Source organism: Balaenoptera acutorostrata, chromosome 11 (genome assembly GCF_949987535.1).
Source record: "Balaenoptera acutorostrata chromosome 11, mBalAcu1.1, whole genome shotgun sequence".
NCBI lineage: Eukaryota > Metazoa > Chordata > Mammalia > Artiodactyla > Balaenopteridae > Balaenoptera > Balaenoptera acutorostrata.
Genome location: NC_080074.1, coordinates 106748375 through 106769390, shown reverse-complemented (window position 1 = coordinate 106769390; position 21016 = coordinate 106748375). Strand labels below are relative to the sequence as shown.

The window sequence follows — 21016 nt, the reverse complement described above, 5'->3', positions numbered from 1 at the left end:
TGCTCGCTGCCCACAGCACACAGGCCTCAGACCGGTTGGAACTAGGTTGATGATGCTGATTCCCGATTACCTCACCACCAACCAATCAGAAGAAGCTCCACGAGCTAATCATGCCCTGTTCCTGGAACACTGTAAGACTCCTCACCACCCCCTCCAGGTGGGGGACACAGTTTTGAGGGCATTAGCCTGTCGTGGCCCCCTGTGCCTGGCAAAGCAATAAAACTATTGTCTTCTACTTCACCCAAAACTCCGTCTCCAAGATACAATCCGGCACTGGTGTACAGAAGCCGAATTTCCGCAACAGAAGAATACTAAGGAAATTGGTTAAACTGTGGGCTTTTGTCAACACATTAGCCTCAGTTAATGAAATATAACAAATGTACCCCAGAAAGAGAGGAGGCTAACAATATGGGAACCTGAGCTCAATTCTCCGTAAATGTAAAGCTGCTCTAAAAATAAAACCTGTTAATAAGTAAAATATTGACGCATTTGCTTCCATTAGGGCCGGGAAAGTAAAACAAATTCTGCTTGGCAGAAATAAACTTTTTTTAAAAACGCAAGGGCTACAAGGCTCAGTCAACGTCACAGGCAGGACAGCAGACCTTCCCTCCCGCCTCGGAGCGGGCTGCTGGGGAACAGACCGGGAGAGGTCACGAGAAGTCACGAGAAGTCACGAGTGAGCAACAGGAAGCGAGGCGGGGCGGGGCGAGGCGGGGCGGGACTTCCGGGCCGCTCTCTCCCCACTGGCTGGGCTGCCCGGCGACCTGCGCAGGAACCGGAAGCCGCGCTCACAAAACAGAAGAGGCCGGAAGCGCATCTGGCTTTAGTCTCCTTCTCGCCTGCTGCCCGCGTCGGTACTGAGCTCCGGCCGGTAACCCGCTGCCTCCCGTCGCTTGCACCATGGCCCTCAGCGATGCCGACGTGCAGAAGCAGGTGAGCGCTGGGCTGGGCCCCGAGAGGCGGGCGGGTGCCGCCCCGGGCCTGGGGAAGCTCCGCAGCGGCCTCGTTGGCCAGACCTCCCCGTCCCCGGGACCCCGCCTCGGGGCTGTGCGGGTCGGGGCCGCGTCGGGCTTGCGGGGGAGCGGCCGGCCCGGGGTCGCGGCGTTGCTCGGCGCTTTGGAGTTCGCGGGCGGCGGGCGTTGACCACCCAGGCCCGGACTTCGGGGAAGGGCACTCAGGCCGCAGTTTAGAGAACTCGTCTCTTTCTAGCTGAAGTTCTCGGAAAACCCTGACTAACGCTCACTCACTGCCTTGTGAGCCTTCTTAGATGAGCAGTACGGTGGTTTTTCCTTGGATGTTTCCAGTGCCTTTAAAACGCTTCTGCACTTTATTCATTAGGTGATATGCTCTCAGAAGCGTGGTGGTTCTTCCTTTCGGGGGATCTTAGGCTGATCACGGAGGGTAACAAAAATAGCGTCTGTGGGGCACTGTAGGAAATCTTACCGCATGCTTACAGAACGGCGCGGGTTTTGAACATTAATCAGCGCTGCGTCTGAGTTTTACTGTAGGAAAAAGGACGCAGTGCCATCCACATAGTCCAGTGGTCACACCCCTAGTACCAGCTCTCGTCCTCCTCTTTTCCTTCGTTTTCCGCCTTGTTGTGATGTATTGAAAACTAGGGCTTCCCCAGGAAGAATACATGGCAAAGGTAAAGTAGTGAAACTAGGCCAGAACCACGTTTTCTTTCTGTAAAATAGTAAGAACGAGGAAATGTATCGTCTGTACTCCTCCACACTACACGCCGTCCCCATCAGGGCGGTGCCTGTGTTCCCCGTATTCCCGGCAGTGACCAGGCCTGAGTATCGAGCACCGAGTAGGCGCCTAGAAATCTGGGTTTCCTTCAACTTCCTGCTCTTTAGGAGTTAGTAAAATTTTAATATAGTTATTTCCTGCTTTTCATCACAGTTGATTTCTGGAAACTACATTGCAAAGCCGAATGGTGAAACTGTCTTTAGTCCTCATGCACTTTGGGTTAAGTCAAATCTTGTTACTCTCTTTGTTGTCAGATGTCTGCTTCAGTAAAGCAAAGTGCTGATTTCGGTAAACATCACTGCTTTTAGAGCTGGGAGAATCTGCAGACTTTCATGGATTCTGAGACAAGGGGGAAGCATAGATGTTTTTCAGGCACCATTAGGTGTGGGTCATTGAAACCCTAGGATGCTCTGTGAGATTGCACTGGAGCTGCCAAGAGTGCTAAGCCAAACAGTCTCCTATAGGAGATATATTATGAACTTACATCAGAAATGGACTGCTCGTTCCTATTGGTTTTTCCATCACAAGTAGGTAAATGTATTTAAAAAGAGCCCCCTAGAATCTACTAAATCTTCTTAACTCAAGGATGAACTTGAGTGCTGGAAATAAAATACTAATACTTCAGGGTGAAAAGAAATCCTGGGTTTCCTGATTTCTTCCCCACTGTATTAAAGTATTTGTGTATGTTGCTTTTTTTTTGTCTGAGGAGTATGGTCATTTATTTCATCAAATTTTCAAAAGAATCTTGACTCCAGAAGTGTAGAACCCAGTAGCTTTAGCAGGAAGAAGAAAAGTATATTTTAAGGGCAGATTTTTCTGCCTTAAGGGTGGAGTTAAATGTCCTGAAGGGGTTGACTTTCTCTTGTTGGAACTCCTAAAGGCAGAATGTGTTCTTGTTGACTGTAAACGGGCTTCTCTGACCTGGGTTAAAATGAGTGTGTTTTGCTCTAGGCTGTGCAGATCTCGTCAGATCTGGCAGCAGAGGGTCCAGCACGAGAGATGGAGGCAGATAATGCAGGTTTGAGTCAGGGTTCACCTCTAGAGGCCAGTGTCTTGTAGCATTTATAAGCACCTGAGCTGATTACTGTCTTTAAACTACTTTCAAAGTTCCAGACAGTGCAGTGTGAGTTTGATCTGAACTTGTGACGATTCCATTCCTCACCACAAACAGAAACACACACACAGGCACAGGTGTGTGGAGGTTGATCCATTTAGCAAGTTCACCGTGGTTTTTCTTAACAATGTAGATTTGGGTTCGGTACCCCAATTTTTCAAGGCTTGAGATTTTATAAGTATTGTATTACCTATAAAACGGGCTCTGATTGTCATAATTATTTTGGCTCCTCACTGGTAGGGAGGTCCTAAGAATTTTGACAAAAAATAAGTCTTCCCTTCTAAAACCATACTGTGTGTTTTCCTCAAGACTTTGATGCCATGAGGTTGTATTCTTTTTTTTTTTTTTTTAAAGCACCTGCTCTTTATTTTCCCTTTTTTAAAAAAATTTATTTAGTTTTTGGCTGCGTTGGGTCTTTGTTGCTGCACGCGGGCTTTTCTCTAGTTGCAGCGAGCGGGGGCTACTCCTTGTTGCGGTGCACGGGCTTCTCATTGCCGTGGCTTCTCTTGTTGTGGAGCACGGGCTCTAGGCACACAGGCTTCAGTAGTTGTGGTGTGCGGGCTCAGTAGTTGTGGCTCACGGGCTGTAGAGCGCAGGCTCAGTAGTTGTGGTGCACGGGCTTAGTTGCTCCGCGGCACGTGGGATCATGGCCTCGAAGCCATGTTCCCTGCATTGGCAGGCAGATTCTTAACCACTGCACCACCAGGGAAGTCCCTAGGTTGTATTCTTAACTCACTTTTTTTAATTGTGTAAAACACATTACGTGAAGTTTACCTTTTTAACCTTTTTTTTTTTTTTTTTGGAGTATAGTTGCCTTACAACGTTGCGTTAGTTTCTGCTGCACAACGAAGTGAATCAGCTATAGGTATACACATATCCCCTCCCTCTTGGACCTCCCTTCCACCCACCCCCCATCTAGGTCCCCACAGAGCACCAAGCTGAGCTCCCTGTGCTATACAGCAGGTTCCCACTAGCTATCTCTTTTACACGTGGTGGTGTATTTATGTCAAACCTAATCTCCCAGTTCATCCCACCCCCCCTTCCCCCACTGTGTCCACATGTCCATTCTCTGTCTCCGTTTCTATTCCTGCCCTGCAAATAGGTTCATCTGTACCGTTTTTCTAGATTCCACACATACGCGTTAATATGCGATATTTGTTTTTCTCTTTCTGACTTACTTCACTCTGTGTGACAGACTCTAGGTCCATCCATGTCTCTACGAATGACCCAATCTTGTTCCTTTTTATTCCATTGTATATATGTACCACATCTTCTTTATCCATTCATCTGTCAATGGGCATTTAGGTTGTTTCCACATCCTGGCTATTGTGAATAGTGCTACAGTGAACATTGGGGTACATGTGTCTTTTTGAATTATGGTTTTCTCAGGGCCTTTTTAACCATTTTTAAGTGAATGATTCAGTAGTGTTAAGTATATTCACATTCTTGTGAAACAAATCTTAACTCACTTTTGTACAGACTCTAAAAAGTAGTTGGGGTACCTCAGAGGGCTTGAAACTCCCAACAGATTCTCACTCATTTACAAATGTTTACTGAGCACCTACTGTGGGGGAAGTAAACCCTTAACCCCGTGTCCTGGGTTTACGGTGGTGTTTACTTTTATGCGGGACAATTAGTAAGTGAAATGAGTTAATAACCTAGAGGCTCTACATTAAATTTTTTCAAGCTGCTTTTTTTCTTTTTAATTCATTATTCCTTTCAGGTAGAGCCCCTATGAAATGAAACTACCAGTGAGTTTGATTAGCTGTGTTGCTTGTATATTCATTTGGGTATATTTTACATCTGCCACTAGAGACAGTACTCTGTTTATGAGTATAAATTAGATCAGTCACCCCAAGCCCCATTCAGAAGACTTTGGGGACTTCATTCTTCAATTGTAGCCAGAGATCTAAAACCCTTTAGCAAGTTCCTAGCCTTATAGTTTAGTTGAGGAGAGGCACAGGCAAGCAGACAATTAGGACTGTGTGTTTAGGCGGAGAAGTGCAGAGTGTCCTGGGTACAGATAAGTGAGAGGTTCAGGAGATTTTCCAAAGGAGGTGACAGTTAAGCGAGCTGAGGCTCAAGAAGATAGCTGGGCTGGGGGTGGGGGAGTGTTCCAAGTGGAAGGAACAGCATGTTTGAAATCTCAGAAGTAGAAAGAATGGCGAGCTCAAGGAAGTGAAAACCTGAAATGAGTGTAGCATGGGGACTTCCCTGGTGGCACAGTGGTTAAGAATCCACCTGCCAGTGCAGGGGACACAGGTTCGAGCCCTGGTCTGGGAAAATCCCACATGCCGCGGAGCAAGTAAGCCCGTGCGCCGCAACTACTGAAGCCCGCGCGCCTAGAGCCCGTGCTCCGCAGCAAGAGGAGCCACCGCAATGAGAAGTCCGCACACTGCAATGAAGAGTAGCCCCCGCTCGCTGCAACTAGAGAAAGCCCGCACACAGCAACGAAGACCCAACGCAGCCAAAAATAAATTAATTAATTTTAAAAAATGTAGGATGACAGGAACTAGGAGTCTGAGGAGTGGCCAGTGGTGGAGGTTACATTTCACGTGATGCTGGAGAGGTGAGCAGTGACCACATCACAGACCTTCTAAAATCTCTGCACTTTATCCTAAGGGGGGGTGTGGTACGTGACGAGAGGGGCATTTGTAAAGGATCTTCCTGGTTGCCAGGTAGAGTTGGTTAGCAAGGGAACAAGACTGAGAGCCCGGAGAAAATATGGAAGCTGTTGCAGTAATTCCGCCAAGAGATGACGATAGCAAAGATGAGATTGTGGCTGTGAAGATGGAGAGAGACGGACAAATTAAAGAGGTGTTAGAAGAGAGAACTCTTAGGACATGGTGACTGGATGTGGGGCCTGAGATACGGGAGGAGACGACTTGGATGTTGGTGCCGGTCCTCGAGGCAGAGGTCAAGTGGGAGGTGGGAGGAGAGCGATCAGTGTTCCTTACTGAGCGTGTGGAATTTCAGTTGCTGCGAGTAGGATCTCCTGGAGGAGCTGTCTAGGAGGCGGAGGAGGAAGCGTATGGCCCCAGAGCAGGCTGAGGAGGAGAGCAAGGACGTGGTGGGAGCGAAGGGAAGCGCGTGCTCAAGAAGGGTGGTGGTTATTGTATCAAGAGACACTGCAGATGCAGTAAGATAAGGGCGAGGAGATCGCTGTCATCTTACGAGAGTGATTTCACTGGGTTGGGGGGTGGGGACTCAGGTTGGAGTGCCTCGAGAGTAGGAGGCCCTCTGGTACACTCCATTAGAAATGGAGAAGGGGAAAGGACGGTCTGGCTGAAGGAGGCCGGAAGTAGAGGAGGACGTGTATTCAGTCCTTCCTCCCCATAGACTCTGAGTTCCTTGAGAGTAGGATAGTGGCCTGTTTACCTGTGTTGTTGAATATTGCATCTGGTCCATTTGCTGGAGTAAATTCCAGATTGTAAGTTACCTGAGAACAGAAAGGCATTCCATAAATGATTGTTGAAAGAATCAGAAAAGATAGATATTTTTTCTTGTCATATTCAAAAATAAAGTAACCTTTTCCTTCTCCTTGTAGATTAAGCACATGATGGCTTTTATTGAACAAGAAGCCAATGAGAAAGCAGAAGAAATAGATGCAAAGGTGAGATTCCACTTCCTAGGTTTAAGAAGTTATCAAAGTTTTGTACTGTCTTGCTTTGCTAATTAGTACTTAGTAAAATTGTTTAACAGAGCATTGCATAGGACCAGTAAGAATCTCTTTAACGTTAAAAATAAATTTTCCTTTTTAAACATTCTTTAATTTTTTTGCCTGTGCCGCGTGGCACGCAGGATCTTAGTTCCCCGGCCAGGGATCGAGCCTGTCCCCCTGCAGTGGAAGCATGGAATCCTAACCACTGGACCGCCAGGGAAGTCCCAAAATTCTGATTGTCAATAAGTGTCCTGAAATTTTATGGTAGGGAGTAGAAAAGTAAGGGATGGATTAATTTTCTCATGGAATCCAAACTCAGACATTGAGCAACTGTGGCTAACTGATAGCTGGTCAGGGGAGGATGTAGTATTTTTTCATTGTTGTGTTGCTTTTTTATTTGTGCTTGCTGCAAAAAAGGTAAATACACAGTTTGGCGTATGTGAAAGGCATAAAATGCCTTTGGTGTATGTGAAGGCATAAAATGAAAGCCCCTGTTCATCATGAAGGCAGCGGTCAGCATCTAGAAATTTTACAGATATTTTGAGTTGCACAGTGTTTCTGTACAGTATATAAAATTGTTCTTTTCTCTAGGTATAATCATAGTAGGTCAGAATATATCATCTAATACTTGATTTTCATTGTCCTTTTACTTTATTCTACAGTGGTTACATTTGTTACTTACCAGTAAAGCCTTAAAATTGTGTGTGCCTGGTATCCTAGGGCCAAAACTGAATGTTTGAACTATTTGAGTAATTTATCATCTAAGGAAGAAAAGACTTATTTTGCCTGTCACTGAAATAAAACAGTTGAGAGGGTATTGTTTAATATATATATATATTTTTTTATTGAAGTATAGTTGGTTAACAATATTAATTTCAGGTGTACAGCATAGTGATTCAATATTTTTATAGATTATACTCCATTTAAAGTTATTACAAAGTAATGGCTGTATTTCTCTCTGCTGTACAATATATCCTCGTTGCTTGTTTAATATTGTTTTGATGGCCATAGGAGCACTGCAGTTTCTCGTATGGCTAGTTTCCTTATTTCTCTCTGGGACAAATACAGAACTTCTATTTCAGTTGGTAAATGCATTTCTATTTAAAGTAGTCTTATCTCGTGTAATACCATCATCTGTACTTATTTCCTGTGATAGGTATAGAAATAATCTGTTAGGCATTTATTTTAGAACATGAAAGTTCCAGTATCTGTGCCAAGCATTAAACATCTGAATCAATAACTTTAGCTAGCTTCCAAAGTCATAATTTCTTACTGCCTGAAAATCACAGATGGCTGATATACTAAGATACCCTTTGTAAAAAGTGACTGCTCAATAATTAACACTAATAAAGCTAATAACTCAAATTTATGTAGTTTATAATTTTAAAAGGACTGTTAGGTTTTGACCTACAAAGGAAAGAATACTATTTTTATTTTTTTATTTTATAAGGGAGGACACTTAGACTGAGATTTCTTGACCAAATTTTTTAGACAGTAACTCAGATCTTCTAACTCCAAATTCTGTGTCCTTTTCATTAGCCCTCTATTAAACACATGGATCAAATTTAAAATACATAATTTTTTTCATACACAGAATCTTCTGATTATATTCATTGAAACTTTGTTGGTGGATACTAGATATGGAATAAGGTGGAATATAAGCAACTACCCTGGTCATCAGCTGCTTAAAATAAAACTGTCGAAATCTGTATAATGAATTAATAATAATAAATTCCTTGGTAGGCAGAAGAAGAGTTCAACATTGAGAAAGGTCGTCTTGTGCAGACCCAAAGACTGAAGATTATGGAATACTACGAGAAGAAAGAAAAGCAGATTGAGCAGCAGAAGAAAATGTGAGCTTTGAAAATCACTGGGACGAGAGGGTAAAGCAGGTGCTTTGGAGTCAGGCAGTTACGGGTTCTGGTCTTAACTGGACCACTCACTGATTAACTAACCTTGGTCAAGTTGCTTAACTTCTCTTTCCTCATTTGGGAAAATGGAAGGCTCACAGGATTATTGAAAGATATAGTTGAAATAACTGATAAGAAAGTCTTGCCACTTCATAAGCATTCAATAAATATTTCCTTATCTTTGAAAATAAGTGGGTAAAAACCGCTACATGTATTTCAGGGAGTTCTCTTTGGGATCTGTACAAAGAGAAGTGTTTGCACGTATGTAGGAGGTTGTACCTTTCTTTCTCTACGGTGGTTGTTTTTTATGCTGTAATGATACTACTTCTCCGTGCCTTTTGCAGTCAGATGTCTAATTTGATGAATCAAGCGAGGCTCAAAGTCCTCAGAGCGAGAGATGACCTTATCACCGTGAGTAATTAGCCCCTTTAGTTACAGAATTATAAAATGTTTATTCATTTGTCTGTTATAGAGAATTCACTAGTTAACGTTAGATTAAGGAGCTGATGAATGATTTTTAGAGAGAAAACATTTGGTCAGCAAATCATTACACTAGGTATTGTAATAAATACGGAAATGAATAAGATGTGTGTCCAGTCTTCAAGGACCTGCTGCTCTAACAGAGCATGTAGCTCCTGGGTATATAGCATGTGATGGGGGGACCATACAGTATCTGAGGGCGATGGGGACTAATAAGGCTAGAAAAGTAGGATGGAGTTACTATGGGGCCATGAGTGCAAGTGAAGAGCTGTGCTTGCTTTCAGTAGAAAGCTGTTGAAGGTTTCATTTTATTTTATGAGGAATATCATAAATAGGGTTCATGATATGAGTACGTAGACTAAATTTTTTTTTTTTACGTAGACTAAATTTAGCAGAGAAGAGGTTAGACAGAAAACCATTTGGGGAGTACTGTCACCCGAAGGAGAGGGCAGAAACATACCACTTAGATGAGACAGCCTGAAGGAATTTGAATTAATTCAGAAACAAGGGACTTCCCTGGCGGTCCAGTGGTTAGGACTCTGCTCTTCCACTGTAGGGGGCACAGGTTCGATCCCTGGTCGGGGAACTGAGATCCTGCAAGCTGTGTGGTGTGGCCAAAAAAAAAAAAAATGTAGAAACCAAGCGGAGGCCTCTGTTTCCGCTGTTACTCATTGTTATTGTGGAGGCCCTAGATTTCTTACAAAATGGAGAGACAAGTTATATAAATATTGGGAAGGAAGAAACAGTTATTTTTTTGAAGATACGATTGTATACTAAAAAAATACAACATCTGAAAAACTAAGAACTAGTAATTAGTTCAAAAAGGTGACTGGCTACAAAGAGAATATACAGAAATTGATAGTTTTACTACATGCCAACAGTAAGCAATTAGGAATAAATGTTGGTGAATAGGACCTATATGGAAAAGCTATAAAACTGAAAATATAATACTTGACTAAGCAGAAGACATACCATCTTCTTAGATGACTAGAGAAACAAACTAATATTGTAAGATATCGGTTCTTGTTAGGTGAGTCTGGCATGGTGGCAGCAAGGACTGAGTGGGGTGTCAGTGGTGACACGTTTCATAGGAGGAAGCCCCGGACGTTGGCTACTGATTGACTCCTCCGCCTCCTCTTCTTTTTTAAAAAAAATTAATTATTTTTGGCAGCGTTGGGTCTTCATTGCTGTGCGCGGGCTTTCTCTAGTTGCGGCAGTGGGGGGCTACTCTTTGTTGTGGTGCGCAGGCTTCTCATTGCAATGGCTTCTCTTGTTGCAGAGCACAGGCTCTAGGCGCATGGGCTTCAGTAGTTGTGGCATGCAGGCTCAGCAGTTGTGGCTCGCGGGCTCTAGAGCTCAGGCTCAGTAGTTGCGGCGCATGGGCTTAGTTGCTCCGTGGCATGTGGGATCTTCCCAGACCAGGGCTTGAACCCGTGTCCCCTGCATCGACAGGTGGATTCTCAACCACTGCGCCACCAGGGAAGCCCCCCACCTCCTCTTCTAAGGCTGATGCCAAACCCTGCGTTTCAGGCCCGGCTGCCTAGGAGGGTGGCAGCTCCGTTAACATGGTGGGAAGTCAGGAGGGCGGGCTCTTTAAGAAGAACCACCAGATCACATTGGACATTCTTTGAGGGGCCAGGAAGCCTCCAGATAGAAATGTCTGCCAGGATGTCGAGTGTGAGGATACCCAGAGGTGACTCACTAACATAACTCCCTTAACACTTAATAGACCAAACTTAATAGACCCCAGAGTAGCCAGAGTTTATCTGCTTCTAAAATTGTCACAACTGAATGTCTTTCTGCTTTCAATGCTAACTTGATCTTTTAGTTTTCACTCTTCTATTTTCATTTCATAGTTAGCTGGGTCCCTTTGGCAGTCAGCTGTTTGGACTGCAGGGTTTGCCTGTGTTGGTCCTGCACTGTGTGCTCAGTCCTGTAGGAGTCTGCTGTCTAACTGGGTCTAGACCAGAGACTGTATCTATACTGCAGCCTCTTGAGTGTGACTGTGAAGAATTAGTCATTACCTCGGAGACGGAAGGGAGAGAGCAGCCTGAACCAAAAACAGAGGCCTGGAATTGACAACACGGGCAGGAAATGGAATTGTCCAGTAGAGTGGGGAGTGTAGGAGCCGAGGCTGGAGAGAGAGACTAGGGTTCAGCTGGAAGAGCCTTGAATGCCTGCTGAAGAGTGTGGGACAAATCCTTTGACCAACTCTCTTAACTCTAATAGGCATAGAGATCACCTGGAGGGCCTTGTTAAAATTCAGACTCCCGGCCCCATTTCCAGAGATTTTCTATGTTCTCATCAGGAATAAACAGCCCAGAGTAATCTTGTTGCAGGGGGTCTGAGAACCACACTGAGAAATACTGCTTTAGGCTTAGATTTGTGTTGGAGAAAGAGAACTGGTGACGTGGGGAGAGGAAATGAGGTTATGGCTTAACTTTGACCTGAAGGTCAAGACATAGAGAAGCCTAGACCACGTGGCAGCAGAGGACATGAAGAGACGGCATCCACAGATGCTGAAAGGTGTGGTCCGTAGGACTTGGTGACTGCAGGTTGTGAGGCGTCAAGAAAGACCTAAGCTTTCTCACCAGGTCGCTGGGCACTTGGATAGGTGGTGAGGGTTAGAAATACAGGGGGAGGAGCAGGTGGGGAATGGTGATGAATCTTGGCGTTTGAATCGCCTTCGGAGTCCAGGCGAACTTAGGGGAGGCTGGGGCTTCCACTTAGACAGCACACAGGTCCCACGTGGAGCTGCGTGGCATGGGTGAGGTCGCCAGGTCGTGGATGGAGAACTACAGGGCCAGGGGAGCAAACCGAGAAGCCTCCAGCTTACTGCAGGAAAATAAGAGACTGCTAAGGAACATGGGGGGAAAGCAGTCGTGTTGGAGGAGAAGAAGGAGAAGCCAAGGGGACAGAAAACTTGAAGAACAAAATGGTAATCAAATACAGTGTCTCATGCTTCAGCGAGTCCGAGGGGGAAGAGCGCAGTGGTCTTTGGAGTTGAGGATCGAGGTTTCACTTCTAACTCGTACCAGAGCAGCGCCGTTGGGTTGGTAGAGACAAAGCCTGGTGGTGAAAGCTGGACAAGCGAGCATCCGGTGAGGGGCTGAAGGCAGCGGGCATGTGAACTGTCGGGGTTTTCTTGTTTTTCTTTTATTTTTTCTCGTTTTGTTGAACTGTCCATGTTTTGGTAGATGGCAAAGCCAGTTATTCTGTAGTGTGCAACTTGGTTTCAGAGCACAGCCTGAGCTTTAGTTTTGCTAATGTATAATGAGAATTTTGTTAAAATAAACATTTCTGTAATTTCAGTTGTTCTAAAGCGCTTGTTTCCTTAGTCCTTTGCAGCCTAACATCTTGCCGTCAGGTAGTTTGCAGTTTAGTGAACCCCAGTAATGAAGCGGCACGGAGGGTGAGGAAACCGGCTGTGAGATGATGGGGAACAGGGCTACACGTGCATGTTTCTGTGGATTTGGCTCTTTTAAAACGTTTATTTTTTCAGCTTTATCCATAGAATAAGAAACTGTGAAAGGAAGGGCATTTGTCAAGCAGTTGGCTAGAAAAGGATGTTGACAAAAGATGGAAGGAAGGAGAAAATACAGAACCAGGATAAAAATGGAAAGCAAACAGGCAAGCTATTCTGCTACCTAAAGTGCATGGTTGCGTAGTCCTTTAGCTACTTTTCTCTGCTGTTTACCCTTTTCCCTGCCTGCCATGAGGCTTTCCAGGTGTAAGAGCCCATGCTTTGGAATCCCTGTGAGGTGTGTTTCTATTTCACCACTATCTGCTGTTCGGTGGGCGAATTTTTTTTATCCTAATATTTCTTCATTTATTTATTTGGCTGCATCGGATCTTTGTTGCAGCACACGGGCTCAGTAGTGCAGCACGTGGGCTCTCTAGTTGCAGCATGCGGGCTCTCTAGTTGTGGCGCATGGGCTCTAGAGGGCGTGGGCTTAGTTGCCCTGCAGCATGTGGGATCTTAGTTCCCAGACCAGGGATCGAACCCGCGTCCCCTGCATTGGAAGGCTGATTCTTTATCACTGGACCACCAGGGAAGTCCCGGTGGGCGAATTTTTTAACCCTTTTGAACCTTCCTTTTCTTATAAAATGGGGAAAGCATATGCGTGAAGCTTCTTTAGAATTAAGTTGGTCTACATAGGAAAAGTGACCGTGCAGTGCCTCACACAGGACAGGCCTGGGGTAAGTAACAGCTCTTTACTGTCACTTCCTAAACTTCACACTGTGTAAGGTGTTGATGTTGTCGTTTAAGGGAGATAAAGAACAGACCGACCTTTAGAGATTGTGATTTGTTGGTCCTGAAGTAGAGATTTCTGGTGCTGCGGTTAAAGAGACAGAACAGAAATGTCTCTGCAGGAGGCCCCCGACTCTTCACACCAGGCACAAGCAAGGAGACGTGATTTCGATGTTGTCGTCATAATCGGGTTTTAGTTTCTTGCTTTCCAGGAGCAGAATCTAATATTTTCAGGATCCTAGAGGCAGTTAGGTTCAGGTGGACAGATAGTGCCCTTCCAAACTCTCAAAATACTGATCTGTAGGCTGACACGCGAACGGCAGTAACCTCCACCCCTCTCCACGGGGAGTCAGACTACAGCCAGAAAGTTGAGTTTAGAAGCAGAGAGCATGTCTTTTAAGTGGACAGGAATGATTCAGACGAGGGACACTACAGTTTATGTCGATTAGGTTTCAGCTTTCTTAGCTGGAGTAGAGTTTATTCCAAGTTCCTACTCCCTTGATTGGAGTTCTGGGTGGTGTTAAGACTCCTCATTTGTCCATTTCCAGATTCTTCATAGTGGGTTGTTTTTACAAGTGGCTGGCATCACTCTTTACAGCTTGACTTGATGCTCATTCTTTTAGAGTAAACCTGTCCCGTACTCTTCCTGTTCACCCCTACCTGCTTGACCAGTGTGGACAGTCAACTCCAGCACAAAGAGAGCTGTGCTTGAGGGGTCTCCTGTGAGGAGGGGCTGAGGTTCCTTTCAGCCAGATGTCTTGTATCACAAACGCTTCAAATCTTTGTGCCGCAAGCGTCCTAGATTCTAAGGGCTTCAGCTGCTCGGCAGTGGTTCCGGGCTGGGTGTGGCCCCAAGGGCGACTCTCAGATCCAAACACAGGGCCACTTCCTTCTCTCCACCCCCACTCCTCAAATTCTGATTGGCGTCTGCGTGAGCATGTATGTTCTCCCTCTTCTTTAAACCCCCCAAATCGTTCCAGAGATCACATTCAGTAACGGAGACACGTATGTGGAAGGTTTACTAGGACGAAATGTTCTCAGCGGTGTTGGGTGGCCAGCAGTGGGACTGAGAGACGCCATCTCTGCCTTTTCAAGGGCCTCGGTCCTCTTTTACCAGGAAGCCTGTACGTGCTTACCACTTAGTGAGTAGCTGCCAGCGTGCTCTTCTCAACCACGTGAGACTTGTCTCCGGGGTCCCTTTCAACGTCTGTTTTAGTTATAGAAGCCAGCGTTTATTATAGACCATTAGAAAATACAAACTAACATAAAGAAAATTGAAATCATTGACAGTCCAGCCTCCCGCAGGTAAACATTGATGACACTTTGTTCTCTGTGCAGAGACTGCTTTTTCTAATAAAAAATGGAACCATCTTGCCCACCTGCCTTAATAGTTTGCTTTTCACGTCTGTGTGATGTAGCTCTTTCTGTGTCGGTCAGTCATGACTGACCATCTGGGCTCTTCTGCCCGAGTGTGAGTTCCCTGGGAGCCGTGGCAGTGCTCTTGCTGCCTGTATCAGTGTCCTTCGGGCAGCATCTGCTTTATTGCACACCTCAGAGAACGTGTGTGGAGTGACAACACAGCCAGAAAGTGAGAAGTGATTGTACACAAGCTGGGCCAGCCCCACGTGGGTTCCAAGCTGACTACCCAGGTGTGTAGATAACTTTTTCTTTTTTCACTCTTTGTAGGACCTACTAAATGAAGCCAAACAGAGGCTCAGCAAAGTGGTAAAAGATACGACCAGGTACCAAGTGCTGCTGGATGGACTGGTCCTCCAGGTAAGTTTGTAGGTCAGATGCACCACTGAGAGCCACGTCCCTGCAGAGTCAGCAAGATGGGATAGAAGCCAGCTGTTTCTCCTGTGTTCTCATTTTAGCTCTTTTCCTTGTCTGGTCGGGAGATGTGTGGGAGGACGGTGGTGTCTGGCTGGTGGATGAGACTGATGTTGTCTTAACTTGTCCTTTGTAACCTCCAGCTGTAAACTTTCCTAATTTGATTTTACCACTAAAATGCTTGCTTTAGATATTGAGGTTCAGACCACAGGCTGTACAAATTTTAATTGTTTGCTGTTCAGCTGTTAAATACAATATTTGTCTTCAACCTAGTTGATGTAAGACTCCCGTATGAATTTCGTTCCCATCACCAGAGCATTGGGTATATTTATCTTGTTTGTGATACGAAGATCTTGCCATGTTCTCATACTATGTAGGCCATCTTTGGGGGAACTTAAACAAGAGGACTGCTTTCCCAAACTAGATGAAAGAGTTATGAAGACATCTTATTTGCTGTTGTTTTATTTTATAGTTTGCAGTTTTTACTAATTGTATCTGATTGTGCTTTAATAGGGTTTGTACCAGTTGTTGGAGCCCCGAATGATCGTTCGTTGCAGGAAACAGGATTTCCCTCTGGTGAAGGTAGAGCTTGAAGAAATCCTTTTTCTTTTTAAAGATCAAAATGTTGGGGACGAAATGCATGCTGTAATAAATGACAGCTCAACCATGGGGATTAGAAGAGTCTTAACATGTTGTAGATACTAACTTAAGTGTACCTGAGCCTCTTATTTATTTTCTTAAACAAATCAAGTTGCCATCTGAGTTAGTACCCTCCTCCCTTTCTGGAGACCTTGTAATATCATAATCTTCTGAAAATTCAATAAAAACAATACCTACTAGATTGGAGCAGAGGATAGACAATACCATCTAAATAAAAGAGACAGAGGCGGGGGGAGGGGCACGTGGAGACGGTGTTTAATGGGGACAGAGTTTCAGCTTGAGAAGGTGGAATGTTCTGGAGAGGGATGGTGGGGACAGTTGCACAACAATGAACGTACTTAAAGCCACGAACTGTACACTTAAAACTGATCACGATGGTAAATTTCATGTGCATTTTACCGCAGTTTTTAAAAGCAGTGAGCCTGGGGGAAGTGGAGGTGTAGGACAGATGGAAGAGGGTTTCTCACGCTGCACTGCACTGAGCGTGGCGTGGAAAGTCCCATCTTCGGACAGCACTGTAGGCTCCAGGAGACACATGAGAACGCTTTCTTGAAGGAACTTTAGTCTTTTTCTGGCACGATTACTAGTTGAACAGACTGACACATACATTGGGGCTCAGACAGTATCTGTGCTTTTGTGACAGGCTTATTTCACTTGGCAGTAATGTCTTCAGCGTTCATTCATGTTGTAGCGCGTGTCAGGATTTCTGTCTTTCAGGCTGAATTATATCTGTAGACCACATTTTATTTATTCATTTATGTGTTAACAGACACCCGGGTTGTTTCTACCTTTTGAGTATTGTGAGCAATGCTGCTGTGAACATGGGTGTACAAATATCTATTGGGTCTGTGCTTTTACTTCTCTTGGATAAATACCCAGAGGTAGACTTGCTGGATCCTGTGGTGATTCTGTGTTTAATTTTTGAGGGACTACAGTACCATCTGCCACAGCAGCTGTACCGTTTTACATTCCCACCAGCAACACGTCTGTTCTTTTACTTGAAAAATAAGTAGGAATATCTGTTTGTACAGATTGTTGGTTTTTTGGATACCTGCTCCATAGTTTCTGATAAAACCTCTGTTTTTTGTTTTTCCAGGCTGCGGTGCAAAAAGCAATCCCCGTGTACAAAATCGCCACCAAAAGAGACGTTGATGTCCAGATTGATCAGGAGGCCTACCTGCCTGAGGAAATGTAAGGAACGTTTCTGCTTTTAACACCCGAGCTGCTCTGGCTGCGCAAACGGCCGTCCACCCGGCCTTGCGCGTGTCCTCTGGGCGCCCTTGGCAGGATGGCGGTGTGGCCACCCCACGCGTGCCTCGTGCTGCCTCGCGTTGGTGCCTGTTGGTCTCCCCCTTGTTAACCAGCTTCTTACGGCTCATCTTGCCGAGAAGCAGCACGGATTCTGTACCCAGAACTTGAAGCTGGGTCCACGTGTGTCCTAGGTGCTGAGAAAGGTGATCACTCCCTCTGACAAGGAAGTAGCCGTGTCTGGCTGGCAGACCCCTTGGTGTGGAATGCGAGCACCCGTGGTGCTTCTGCTGAGCGCGGGGAGACTCGGCGTGGTTGCGGGGGGTGGGGGGTGGGGTAGGAGCTCCTGGCCGGGGAGAGCCCAGGGTATTTTCCCTGTGTGCCTGCCCGCTGGTCCACCCCATGGGCCAGCATTGCGGAGGCCTTGGGACACATGAATTTAGGATTGCAAGACCTAGTTCTGAGTCCCGATTGGCCTGTTGCTCGCTGCAGGACCTCGAGCCCAAATCCCATCATCTGTAAAAGGGATCAGTCTTGCTTGCTTCATAAAGTGAGGATCAGAGATAGGGTGTGTGTGTGACGGTGCTTTCCAGCTGAGGGCCTGTGGGAGCTTAAGCATTATTGAGCATTACTGTCAGATCGAGGTCTGCTTCTCCACTCTGCCAGGTGTCGGCCAGGTAGGGTTGGACTAGTTACTTAGTCTTCCTCCTCTCTGACTTGGGCTAACAGCACCCGCCTCACTGAGCGGAGTGTGGAGACCATGCAGGACTCAGCAGTTCCAGTCAGGACCACTGTGCCTGGTGCTTTGAGTTTGGGCGCTTAGAGAAGCAATCCCGTACATGCCCTGCGTGTTACAGCATCTCCCCCAGAACTAAACACACGGATGTTTCTGAATGGAAGCAGGAGCGCTCACACCCGAGGGGTAGTTATGAAGGGACACCAGCCGTTTGCTGACAGGTGACTGGAGCCCAGTTCAGGCTCCGGAGTCACTCGAATTAGATGGTTCTGTTTTCAGAGCCTTTGAGATTCAGAATTGCAGGTGAAGGACTGTGCAGATTTAAAGTGGAGTTTTATTCAGTAAATCGGTCCTTTTATCCACCTCTTAAGCCTGTTTCCTGGTGTATAAATGGTGAGGAGACCCAGACGCCAGGTCCCTGGGGAATAGGAGTCACAGAAGGCCCTGGACTTGGCATTCAGGAGCGCCTGGCGCACAGCAGACACACCCCTTCCCCTGCTGCCCGCGTGGGGACACGGCCTGTTCAGAGAAACAAAGAGGAAAGGGGGGAGGAGGATGGAGTCAGAAAATAATATTCCCGTCAGAGCCCTTTGAAATTTTCTAGAGAAAATTGGCAAAAATTTTTTCCAGCCTTTGTCTCAGAGCCTGCTTATTTCAAGAAATATTCTGTAAAAAATAGAATTGTAATGCAGCAAAAGAATTTCAGGCTCCTTGTAGTAGGATGTGACCTATCGGCCTTAAACCACTGAGGACTGGGTTTGGCACCTGCTGGGATGGAGCCTTTTATCTGAGACACAGGCACTGGGGAGGATTGCCTGTCAGCACCCCGGCACCTGCAGCGTTGGGCCTCTAAGAAGCACTCAGATGAGGACTGTATGTATTGATTTGCAAACTGGGACGCAGTCTTCCTCCTTTCTGTGCAGCTGGGGAGGGCTGGTTGTTAGAACAGCGTAAAATCAGATTGGCACGTGGTCACTTGGTAACGACAGTTATTATCAGCCTCTTTACCGTAAATCTCCAGAAGCTTCTGAATTAGCTTCAAACTTATTGCATGTTTATTGCCCCTAAGAGCGTTGAGACCATCCACACACCAAGACAGCTATTCTCCAAGACAAGAAGGTAATTGTACGTGTGTCTGTTTCCCTCAAATCTGTAAACGTGGTTATTTCCGGTGTTCTCTGTAGAGCCGGCGGGGTTGAGATCTACAACAGGGATCGCAAAATCAAGGTTTCCAATACCCTTGAAAGCCGGCTGGACCTCATAGCCCAGCAGGTGAGTGTGGGGCCACTTCTCATCAGTTAGTTGGCCTGTCGTTACAGGAGGAGGAGGTGCTGCAGAGAACATGTCAATTGGGTGGTATTTGGAATCTGTGATTCTTTCTATGTTTTTTGACATTTTCTTAAAAGGAACGGGGATTCAGGCATTTAGTGCCATTTGCTGAGAGGATATCGTTTACGTGAGGGTGGCCTTGGGGTCAGAACGAGGGCTTTGTGTGTCTAGGATTTTAATGTATCTGTTTTACTGCATGTGGAGATGCTGACCCAAAGCCCCAGAACCCCAAACCCCAGCAGGAATAATGGAAAGTCAAGCAACTGCTCTTAAAGGAATTGCCACAGGGCGCCAGGCTCTTCAGCTGTTTCCGGGTTTGCAGGAAATTTGAGTTGTCCCGAGTGCGGGGCCTCTTCCAGGGGTGTGGTGTGCTGCCCCGACCTTGACCATCGTCTTCTGGTAACTTAAACCTCAGAGCTGTGCTACCCACCAGCCACATGTGGCTAAATGAACTAAAACTAGGTTAGGTGCACGGTTCGCCGCCTCAGCTGCACTGGCCGCACGCGGCTGGTGGCTGCGTCCTGAGGTCGAGTCCTCGGGCTTTTCCAGTTGCTGCCGCGCGCCTCAGCACAGACCTGCAGTCAGCTTTCCACCCGGCGCCCGGCGCGCGCTCAGCAACTGTTGAAAGAACGAGCGTAGGTGCCCCAGGATGTCACCTCTTCTCCCCGTATCAGAGCGGGACGGAAGCCTTAGACGGTCATGGTGCCCGTCGTTTTTTCTCTTTCCCCTTAAGCAGTGGCCTTAAGCCCACGTTTGCGATCGCTGAGTCTCTCGGTCGGACTCTGGCGGTGCTTGGCCAAGTACTGGGCTTCATGGCTTCGTGGCGGGGCTGAGGCGCGGGGGACGGCACCGCCTCACGCAGGAGCTTCTTTCTTCACAGATGATGCCCGAAGTGCGGGGAGCCTTGTTTGGGGCAAATGCCAACAGGAAGTTTTTGGACTAAGCCTGAGGGAGGTGGCGTCCGCCCACTGCGTGATGTGGACGTTTCTGATGGTTGAGGAGACAAGACGGCCCGCGTAGCTTCCTCTTTGCTGTCCTCCTGTCCTGTCCTGCGTCTGTCGGTGGAAGCCCTGCTGTAGCAAACGCCCCGGCTGGTGGGGACCGACGGGCGCGAGTCTTACTTAGTACGATCGAGAAACCTTCCTCTAGCTTGTCTCCAAGTAACACAGCTTCCCGCTGTTCTGCAGCACGGAGGCGAGGGGTCTGGTGGTGGGTGCATGAGTGTCCCCAGGCCTCCTGCTCTCCTGGGGTCCAGCCTCGGGGGTCGGGGTGGTGGGCTCTGGGGTCAGGTCTCCGCTCTCTGGGCTTCAAGTGCATGTGGGGCCTCATTTCTTCCAGCAGCAGCAGCTTCAGTGTTACCTGTTTGGGCCTAGAAATGTCTGTAAATGTGATTTAAGATCTAAGCCATGAATATGCTTAATTATTTATTAAAACGTAACACGTACGTGGATGTCACTGATTTATTACACAAGGCGCTCGCTGCAGGCTGTGGTTTGAGAGGGTGAAGTTCTCAATGAGGGATCTGGAAAGAGGAAGCATTTTCCAAACCCCTGGAGCATTTGTGGGTTGACAGCCATCAGCAGTTGAAACCACGAACCCTCTCTGTGTCCCTCAGGTGCATCTGCTCCTTTCTACCAAAGCCTCATCTAGAGGTGCGCTCCCAGCCCCTTAAGACTGTCCGCACACAGGTGTTCAGGGTCACCTGTCCCTGGAGGGCCTGGCAGCTGGAATAAGGGAACAGTTCTGTTAGCTTTGGCAGCATCAGGAAAGAAGAAACTGCAGTCTTGGGGGAGAGGGGCTGCTGTGTGCTCATTGCATCAAGACAAAACCCACCGTGACCTGAAGATAAAGCGTCTGTTCTCCACCCTCATGAGTAACACGGGTCGTCACGAGTATAGCTCGGTCCTGAGGGGACGTAGCTGGGAGGACGCACTGTCCACGCCACCTGTCTCCTGGCCGAACGTGGGCAGGCGGGTGCCGCCTTGGAGGGCTGTCGTGGTCCCCTTGAGCTAAAATAAAATCCTGCCATTCCCCGTATCAGTGC

The 21016-nt window shown here is 46.7% G+C and overlaps 1 protein-coding gene across 1 annotated transcript; it reads left to right on the top strand.

Moving 5' to 3' along the window:
• Positions 1 to 775: 775 nt before the first annotated feature.
• On the top strand, positions 776 to 20416 carry ATP6V1E1 (ATPase H+ transporting V1 subunit E1). Its single transcript, XM_007178636.2, has 9 exons — positions 776 to 933; positions 6414 to 6479; positions 8271 to 8380; positions 8782 to 8848; positions 14856 to 14945; positions 15513 to 15581; positions 16756 to 16850; positions 18828 to 18915; positions 19853 to 20416. Exons 1-9 carry the CDS (start codon positions 901 to 903, stop codon positions 19913 to 19915), a joined length of 681 nt encoding a protein of 226 aa, XP_007178698.1. The 5' UTR covers positions 776 to 900; the 3' UTR covers positions 19916 to 20416.
• The last annotated feature ends 600 nt before the right edge of the window (positions 20417 to 21016 follow it).

Coding starts and splice junctions, on each gene's coding strand:
- ATP6V1E1 (XM_007178636.2), top strand. CDS start 901: ATGGCCCTCAGCGATGCCGACGTGCAGAAGCAG. Junction 6,480..8,270: donor CAGAAGAAATAGATGCAAAG/GTGAGATTCCAC, acceptor ATTCCTTGGTAG/GCAGAAGAAGAGTTCAACAT. Junction 8,381..8,781: donor ATTGAGCAGCAGAAGAAAAT/GTGAGCTTTGAA, acceptor TGCCTTTTGCAG/TCAGATGTCTAATTTGATGA.